Source organism: Fomitiporia mediterranea (genome assembly GCF_000271605.1).
Source record: "Fomitiporia mediterranea MF3/22 unplaced genomic scaffold FOMMEscaffold_9, whole genome shotgun sequence".
Taxonomy (NCBI): Eukaryota; Fungi; Basidiomycota; class Agaricomycetes; order Hymenochaetales; family Hymenochaetaceae; genus Fomitiporia; species Fomitiporia mediterranea.
This window is the reverse complement of record NW_006760394.1, coordinates 786,956-796,682: the sequence shown is the minus strand read 5'-3', so window position 1 is coordinate 796,682 and position 9,727 is coordinate 786,956. Positions and strand designations below refer to the sequence as shown.

The following is a 9,727-nucleotide window of genomic DNA, read 5'->3' as shown; positions in this document are numbered from 1 at the left end:
TTCACCCATTGATTTAGCTCTTGTCTCTTGTCTCAAAGTCCTCTAGTGTGAGGCATAGTTTTAGTCTTCATCATTTTCTGTATCAGATTGTTTGTTGTGCACTTTGTAAAGTGCACTTTCTGTTATTCACATCACTCTTCCAAGGTTGCAACCACACTGGAAGAACTCACACCTGTTCAGAACCACTCTAGTCTCCTAAGACTTGTGGTTTAGCTCCCCCTCAAACTTAACGAATCACCTGTGATCTTCTCTTAGACACTTCACAGGAGTTTCATCTGGAGCCCACTGTGAGGGGGGTTTCCATAGTTAAACAACACAAGTTCCAACAGTTCTTAGCATCCTGAACAGGTTTCTCAGACACCAGCCTGTGGGCTTAGGTCAACTCAGTCACAGTCAGCACCAGTACCTGTATTGAGTAGAACACACTGATCTGCTAGAATCCAATTGTACTGTGAAACGTCTGATAGTCCAAACACTAGAAGTACAGAATCCAATATTGTAGAAACCTTAGGAACACCATCAGAACAGTAGAGTGCTCGAGTCAGTAATGAAGAGGAGGAGGAAGAAGACCTTGTAGCAACATCACTCAATCCCCAAGTAATCGATTTCTGAATTTGCAACAAACTGCTGCATTTCATGTCCCTGGAATTGTGTACAGGATTGCTAGCTACCCTACAACCTTCCCAAATCACATCAACATTGCAACTGACTGTAACTGGCACACTGTGTTGCAGAAGAGCACAGTTGTCTCCACAGGAAACAGAGACAGTCCAGCAGCCAGTATCTTCACTCACACTAGCAACCAGCATATTGTTAGCAACACAGCTCCAATTACAGTAACAGTAACTTGTAAGTGACGTGTAACTACTTCAGCAACTACAAGTAAACATGCAAATTCTATCACAACCAAGACTGGCAGTGTAGCCAATGGCCACATTGAACGTTCTGAAGCTGCCTTGTTACAGAGTATGTGATGCACCATCCTTTGACAGAACCAAGCCCTAAGAATTGTAGAGGTATTTCACAGACATGGAAAGTCTTACAAACAAATGCAACATAGCTGGAGCAGATATCATTCTGCTCACAATGAAGTATGTGCCTGTAGAAGTGGAGGATTTGTGGGATAATGCAGATAAAACATCTTGGGATACATTTAAGACAGGAGTAATTGTGTATTACCTGAGTCTCAAGACAGGAGCACAATATGCTAGAAGTGACTTGGATGCTGTAGTACAGAAATGGGCAGAGAGAGGAATTACAAATAGGGACAATTTGGGAACGTACCACCAAGAGTTTACACTCATAGCAACCTATTTGACAACTAACAATAAGCTGTCACCAGAGGAATCTTGCTGTGTTTTTCTGTGTGTGTTCTATGGAGCAATTACAGAAAAACTGATGCAGAAGTTAGAAATCAAGTATCTAGACTATAAGGACAGACTTGTGTACAATATTGTACAAGTTGTAGCTACAGCAGGGTTGATCCTTAGGGGATCTACACTCACAGCAGTTAGTGGATTGGATACACTTGTAAGTCAGCCTGTGATTCTGGTCAAACAGGAAGAAGTTAATTTGACAAGCATTGTGGAAGTGCTTCAGAGTCTGCAATTGCAAGTAGAGTCAATAAAGTAAGGCCCAAGATCAGGAGGAGGAGGATATGGTGGAGGTTTAGGCAGAGGATCAGGAAACAGAAGTTGCACGTTTTGTAGAGAATCTGGACATTTTATACACAGTTGCTCAAAAGTGTTGGAATACATTACAAACAGGAAGTGTGTGTAGAGCCTAGACAATAAAATTATCATAGCCAACAGAAACACCATTTCTGGGATAGGGCAGACCTTAAAGGAAAAGGTTAATAGCCACTTTCTGTTGTTGCAAATGCACTCTGTTAGTTTCATAGAAGCTGCACCAGTCATAGCACACAGTCCAGGAGCTCCTGTACTAGTTACAATGGTAGAGGTTGATGAAGAAGAAGAGGAGGAGGTGGAGAACCTTGTAGAGCTCAAAAGGCTTGAAGTAATGCTTGGAGAAGCCTGTAAGAAGGTTGTAGAACAATCAAAAGCAAAGGATGCAAAGGGGAAGGGAAAGTAAGGGTGTGATTACAAAGTAGCAAAACCTGCAGATATTGGACCAGTGCCAGCAAGTATGTACTGAGACACAACTGGGACAAAGGAGTACTCATACTGCTACATCACACTAATTGAGGACCCAGAAATAGCTGGAAGAGTTTTAGATTACAGCTTGGACCAGGAAGTGTGTATTACACAGTGGGAGTTGCTTGCATTGTCTCTAGAGCTTTGGAAGAAGACTTGCAAATTAGTAACATCAAGGTGCTGAACGGATGGAAACACTGTGTTCTACAGTGGAGAACTGCCTGTTGTAGGATCAAACAATAGTAGGCTGTAGCAGTATCACAACACATTAGCAGAAGTTAACCATTTGCTTCCACTCTGTACACTTGAGGCAATAGTAGACAGAAAAATTGAGGTAGATTGTGTGCTAGACCAGGGATCAAGCATAAACATAGTTTGAGCTGATGTATGGGAAGCATTAAAGATTCTGTTGGATTGTGATATGGCTGTTATGCTTGAAACAGCAGACACTAGTCAGGGATTGACTGTAGAACAGATTCCAAGGTTGTGACTCTCTATAGGAATGCTTCACATAGATATTACAGTACAAGTTGTACAGAAAGCTCTGTTCAGGATCTTGCTAGGTAGACTGTTCTTTGTGACTACAGAATGTGAAACCAAAGATTTCATGAATAGGGAGCAGCACATAATGCTTCAGGACCTGAATGATCTGTTAAGGAGGTGGTCTCTGTCCACCAGAGTGAGGGCACTGTAATATGAGCCAGAGACGGATTTTTGAGAAGTGTCAAGGAACCAGAAACACTGCAATTCTGGGGAGATGCACATATGACAAGTGGATTAGGAACAAACAAGCAGAAGAGTAATAGTAAGGCAATGATTCTATACAGAGGAAGAGACAAAGGAAATAGAGTAAATGCAAGAAAGGATTGTAGTCAGGGATCACAAGTCACAGAATCATGGATGATAGAGGCAGCAGAGTCACAGAAGTCAGTAATTCTCAATACACTAGATGACAAACTCAACACAGTTTTGTGGGCTTACAAGAAAGTTGCAAATAAGGTGTGCCCTGTACCCAGAGTGCTTCCAGAGGAGTTCTGCATAGTCAGACAACAGCACCCTAATCCTCTAGCCAGAATGCCTATATTACCAACAATACCACAGCCCTTTGTGCCTACCAGCCAACTTACAGAAGAACAGATGCAAGCAATTAGAGAATTGCAATCAGGATTCCTATGGCTGGAAGAATGGAAACTTGTAGAAAACCTATTAATGCTACAGTCAGAAGTGTTTGTGTGGACAGAAGAGGAGCAAGGAACATTGGACCCCACATACTTCAATCCTATTCGAATTCCAACTGTAGAGCATGTACCATGGGTAGAGAAAAGCATTCCAATTGCACACAGAATTGAGAAGAGGGTGATTGAGTTGTTGAAGGAGAAGTTGTATAACAGAGTGATAGAACTGTTGAATTCCTCCTATCAATTGTGATGGTTTTGCATCACAAAGAAAGATGGAGTATCCTTACAATTTATTATCAATTTGCAGAGGTTAAACACAGTTACAATAAAGGACACAGCCATTCTGCCAAACATGGAACTAATCACAGAAAGCTGTAGAGGTTGTGTATACTATATACAACTCGATTTGCATATTGTGTTTGATCAGAGGAGTTTGGATGAGTGGTCTAGAGATCTGACAACATTCCAGATGCCTCTAGGGACATTTTGCTTGACAGTATTGCCAATGGGTTACACCAACTCAGTACAGATTCTGCATAATGACTTAGTGTTTATTCTTTGTAACAAGATTCTGAATGTTACAAACCCATACACAGACAATGTTCTGGTACTTGGACCCTACTCGAGATATGAGAAAGCAGACAGAACAGAGGAAACACTTCCTGAGAACAAGGGAGTACAGAAGTTTGTTTACAAGCATCTGATGAATGTAAACCAGATTTTGCAGAGAGTGAAAGCTGTAGGAGGGACGTTTTCTGGAAAGAAGATGATACTTTGTAACAAATCCACAATATTTGTTGGGTATAAGCTGATGTATTTGGGAAGAGAGGCTGAAGAATTGCAAATACAGAAGGTTAGGGATTGGCTGCCTTGTAAGAGTGTTACAGAAGTACAGGGATTCCTTGGAACAGTAGGAGTGCTTTGTGTTTTTATTCAGAATTACACAAAGTTAGCACAACCACTCAATCAACTCACACAAAAGAACTTGATATTCAATTAGAATGATGAAGCACAGAAATCTATGGACACACTCAAGGAAGCAGTTTTACATTGCCCTACACTAACACCAATTGACTACAAGTCAGAGTATCTGGTAGTTTTGGCAGTAGATTCGTCTATCATCAGAGTAGGATAGTATATTGGTCAGGAGCACCCAGATCACAAACAGAGAATAAATTGATTTGGATTGATTAACTGGAATGTAATGCAAGCACAATATTCTCAAGCAAAAATAGAGCTGTTTGGACTTTATCACACACTTCACACATTACACATATATCTCATAAGTGTCAAGAAATTAATTGTGGAAATGGATGCTTCATATGTAAAGGGAATGATTAATAAGCCTGACCTACAGCCTAATGCTACAATCAATTGCTGGATAGCTAGTATTTTGCTATTTGATTTTGAGTTCTGCCACATTCCTGCATCAGACTTCAAGTGTACAGACAGATTATTGTAACACTGAGCAGCACCCAAAGACCCCCCAGACAACAAAACCTATGAAGACTGGATTGACGAGTCATACAGATTTTACACAGCAGAAATAGAATCTATGCAACACAGACATCACCTGGAGATTTGCAGGTCTACAGAATGTAAAGCTTTGTTAGTCAAGTGTATAGAAACACAGTCCTGGGTTTCAGATGCAACACACTGGGAGACACACAACAACATTATTGACAAATCATTTCAAGTAAACAAGGACACACTACAGGCAACACATTCTGGCAGACTGTAATGTAGATTATTCCTGGAAGTCATTATTCTGAAACAGAACTGGAATTGGATACATCAAGATAAACTGGAACGACCCAATCTGGAACACAGAAGAGTAGAAGATGAAGCAGACAAAGGACTACAGGAGCAGGAACCTGGAGGAGAGTCTTGCAGAGTTGTAGGAACTGAGGAGGTAGAGGGAGCAGATGACAAATCAGAGGGTGACAATCTAGAGCCAATAGGGGTTGTGTGCAGTATCCACAGTAACAAGACTGAGGGTTTGGATGCAACAGTAGAACGATTCCTACAATCACCAACTGCTGAAAGGTAAGAAGCAAGACTGAAGGCTGTGAAAGAGTATCTTGGCTCACTCTGCAAACCAAGTGGAATTGCAGACACTGATTTTCCAAGGTTTATACAATACACTGTACAGTTCTTCATACAGAACAACAAGATTTGACATTGAGGTCCCAAAGGAAAGCATTGGATTGTGCCAGATAAGGACAGGAGATGGGTGTTGGTTAGGATAGCACACAAAGACTTAGGACACAAGGGAATCTTTGCAGTACAAGCCTGTTTACTGGATCGGTTCTGGTGGCCATCTCTTGCAGAAGACATTAAGTACTTCATTAGGACTTGTCATACATGTCAGACTCAGCAGATGCAACAAGTGCTGATTCCACCAAGTATTCTGGAGATTGTGCTGCTTTTCCAAAAGATCCACATAGATACAAAGGTTATGCTGAAAGCAGGAAGATTCTGATATATTGTGTATGCACACTGTTTGTTATCAGGGTATCCAGAGTTTTGCATGCTTCACACAGAGAACAGAAGGACAATAGGACAGTTCATCTTTGAAGAACTTCTATACTGATACAGGGCATGTCCTGAGCTTGTAACAGACAATGGAACACCTTACATTGTAGTGCTGGACTATTTACAAGAACAGTACCACATCAATCATATTCAGATTTCCATGTATAACTCCTACACAAACAGAATTATTGAGCAGAAACACTTGGACGTACAGGAAGCAATTGTAAAAACAGTAGGAGACAATATTGGACATTAGTATAAGTACACACATTCTGTGTTCTGGGCAGAGCAGATTACAATTCAGAAAGCAACTAGATATTCTCCTTATTACCTTGTTCATAGAGTAGAGCCAATATTACTGTTTGACCTGAATGAGGCAACATATTTGGTTCCACCCAAAGGATTGCCACTAACAACAGAGGAACTGATAGTAATACAAGTGCAACAATTGCAGAAGAGACCAGACAACCTTACACAAATGATGGAAGGTGTACAGAAAGCCTGCAAAAGATATGCAAAGCATTTTGCAGAAGTCAATCATAATTGGATCAAGGACTACAACTTTGCTCCAGGTACACTAGTACTAATCTGCAATTCAAAAGTGAGCAACAACTTAGGACGAAAGATGAAACTGCAATACCTTGGACTGTTTGTAGTGGTGCAAAGAACAAAAGGAAATGCTTATGTTGTAGCAGAATTGGACAGAGCAGTGGCCAAGTTATGTATCACAGTATTTTGCCTAATTCTGTATTTTCCATGTTCACATTTAACAGTTCCTATCTTGCATCTCATTAAGGCTGCAGAACTAATGCTGGAAGATGCAGAACTGTACAGGACTAGTCACAAGGATACAGATGATCTAAACGACTGTGCTTCAGATGCTATGCTTGAAGTAGAACCAAGCACAGAAGTCACAGACTCCTGATTCAAGAATGCACAATTTTTCAATATACCCTCCCAGTCTTGTACTGGAAACTAAAATATAGGGATTGATTCCCTACTAGCAACACCTAACAGTTGTGTAAATCTGTAAATACTGTGTTCTACTACAGTTCCCTATGCTTTGTTATGTTTTATATTCACATACTTTCAATCTTCTGTTACATTCCTTCTCATTTACAATAAATTGCAAAAAGCCCATACAACATTCTATAAGCATATAAACCTTTATACAAATTATGATTCTTTTCCACCTATTCCCATCCTATTCCACTAGTTCTATACATAAATCATAAAAATATCCATCCATCCATTCCATTCCTCTTAACTCTCTAATTTTATCTATTTTCCTATCCATTCTATCCATTTCTGTTCCATTCTGTTTATTCCTTATGTTTCTGGTTTTTTTCATAAAAACAAAACTGGACTTTTATTTCTCTACTTTCTACCCTGTTCTATTTCCTACTCTAACTCTTCCACCCCACTATCTACAGAGGCTTCTGCTGCCATGGCTAAGAAGTTGATACCCTGTCTTAGAGCCATGATCTTTACATCAAACTCATTCTTCATCATCATCAGCTACAACTCCAAGTCATTCAGCTCCTTAGTCATCTGTGAGTAGAGGTTGCAGACTGTTCCAGCTTCACTATGTATGATCAGAGGGATGACAGAATGTAGGTTCCAAGTTGTACTGTGTAATTCTACAGTTTGCCCCCTAGTCTTATGCTGGATTCCCTTCAGGCTACATCCAGAGTGACAGAATATGCACACTGTGCACTGGTTTTCTATGCAAACAATCACTATTGACACAGTCAAAAATAAGATTGAAACAGACTTACTTGGATTACTGTGGCACAGCCAATCCATCACAGTCTGGCAAGTGGATCCCTGAGGACCCTTGTGCCTCTCTGCACACTTCATACACTCAGGTGTGTGGAAGACCATTCCCTCTGCCCAATCTGGAGGGATATCCTTGTCCTCCTCACTTGAAGACTCCACCACAACCTTCTGGTTTTTTGTGTGTGTTTCCTTGCTAGAGACCAGAATCTCCACCTCTATGATAGTGTGCTTCTTGCTTAGGAGCACCAGTACTGGCTCTAGACAACAAAATGGAGTCAGTATACCCAGAAAATCAACTACCCCTCATCCACATTACCTTTTTCCTTGCTTTTGTCCTCTTTCTTCTTTTCTGACTTTGTAACTGCTTAAGGAACTAGGAGAAACATTGTATTAGCTTAGCATGATTTGTTAGCCATACTTGTACTTACTGACTATGACTTGTTTCTCCTTCCCATCCCTTCTTGTGTCAACCTTCTCTTTCTCTACAACTGGCTTTTTCTTTTCTGGTTTTGCAACTTCTTCAGGAACTAGGTAAAGACAACATTAGTAGTACACAATTTGTTAGCCATACATTTAATTTGTACCTGGCTTGTTCCCCTTTTCTACTACCACCTTCAACCTTTCCACATTTGCAACAGTATTAGAACCTGTGCAAACAGTTAGTTATTGTACACAATTTGTTAGCCATACTTGTACACATACCTTTAGACCCCTCCTTTTCCTTCCTATCCTTCTACTTTGTTACTAACTGTGCCAAGACTGTAGCCTTCTCCTTCTCCTTCTCCTTCTCCCTCTCCTTCTCCTTCTCCTTCTCCTTCTCCTTCTCCTTTCCCCTCTCCTTCTCCTTCTTTGCCTTAGCCTGAGCCTCTTCCTTAACCTTAGCCCACATTACTTTCTTAGCCTCTGCCTTTACTTTAGCCCTAGCAGCAGCTTTGTCCTCCTTTACTTTTGCAAGCTCCTCTACTGTTGCCTTACAATCTACAAGATGTTCTGTGTCAGTAGACAGATCAGAAATCAGGAAATAGGAGACTTACTACCAGATTGACCCTCTACTAGCACAGACAAAACCTCCTTACCCTCTGAATCATTATTATTGTGAGTGTCATTGTCTGAGCTCTCTTTGTCTTCAGACTCAGGATCCATGGTCAATCCATCAGTTTCCTCCTTTATAACCTTGTCCTCTGGTTTGTTTTCTGCATCAGAACCTGTGGAGCACATCAGCATATGAGCCAGAGACAATGTGCTTCACAGAGGTACTCACTGAGCATACATTCAACTAGCTTGTCATCCATGTCCATTCCCTTGCTGGCTACTATGTTGTTGTGTGTGCAATTTCTGAGGAAAATCACAAAATCAGTATAAAAAGAGTAGAAAAGGGTGCAACACTTACTGTCAGATTTGCTGAGGAGTGGCAATGACATGGTGAGAGTGATGGAAGGAAGCAGGAAGAATAAGCAACAATGTTCACACATACACAGAACTTACATTCAGCCTGCCAATCATTAAATCAACCATGTGACTGCAGACAGTCACAAGCAGATGCACTAGGAGATGAAACAATCAGCATCACACTAAGAACTGTACATCACATGCAGACAATCACAGTAATCAATTCCAAACACCCATGTGACTCATAGAAGCCTACTCTGAGAACACCCAACTATTCTGTACTGCAAGCATTTGCAAACAGAACTGCAAGAGTGTGCAGTCTTGGAATTGGCTTACATACATTGTTTTCTCCACAGGATGTATGGATCATGTGCTTATCACAGGCTCAGAACACAAGTTGTGTTACAGTAAGTGGCTCAGTAAACCATTACATCATCATTGTCTGGATCAAAGTACTGCAATCTTCCAATCAGATAGGACATCAGGGCAATCAAAGTGTTGATCTCAGGAGACTGCTGGAAATCTCAGAACTCTCTGCACTTTGTCTGTACTGATCAGATGATAACAGTATGAGAACCTTCTATTTCTTTTAATGTAAATCTTGCTTTTCCCTTTTGCATAACATTTCCTGTGGCTAGAATGCAGACCACTTAAATTTTCCTCATGCATTTTCACCCTATTTTCTTCCAACCT

At 40.7% G+C, this 9,727-nt stretch overlaps 3 protein-coding genes across 3 annotated transcripts; 2 read left to right on the top strand and 1 right to left on the bottom strand.

Moving 5' to 3' along the window:
- Positions 1 to 1,014: 1,014 nt before the first annotated feature.
- On the top strand, positions 1,015 to 1,506 carry FOMMEDRAFT_47916 (uncharacterized protein; the record flags this gene model as incomplete). The annotated part of the gene is made up of 1 exon (XM_007269149.1): positions 1,015 to 1,506. A coding segment is annotated over one exon (492 nt), but the record flags the coding sequence as incomplete, so codon positions are not given.
- Positions 1,507 to 3,053: 1,547 nt separating this feature from the next.
- On the top strand, positions 3,054 to 3,581 carry FOMMEDRAFT_90890 (uncharacterized protein; the record flags this gene model as incomplete). The annotated part of the gene is made up of 1 exon (XM_007269148.1): positions 3,054 to 3,581. The coding sequence occupies one exon, from the start codon at positions 3,054 to 3,056 to the stop codon at positions 3,579 to 3,581; it is 528 nt and encodes a 175-aa protein (XP_007269210.1).
- A 3,783-nt stretch (positions 3,582 to 7,364) lies between these two features.
- On the bottom strand, positions 7,365 to 9,066 carry FOMMEDRAFT_159119 (uncharacterized protein; the record flags this gene model as incomplete). Its single annotated transcript, XM_007269147.1, has 9 exons — positions 7,365 to 7,384; positions 7,645 to 7,902; positions 7,962 to 8,006; positions 8,074 to 8,172; positions 8,230 to 8,264; positions 8,395 to 8,623; positions 8,680 to 8,850; positions 8,907 to 8,957; positions 9,036 to 9,066. The coding sequence occupies 9 exons, from the start codon at positions 9,064 to 9,066 to the stop codon at positions 7,365 to 7,367; spliced, it is 939 nt and encodes a 312-aa protein (XP_007269209.1).
- Positions 9,067 to 9,727: the final 661 nt, after the last annotated feature.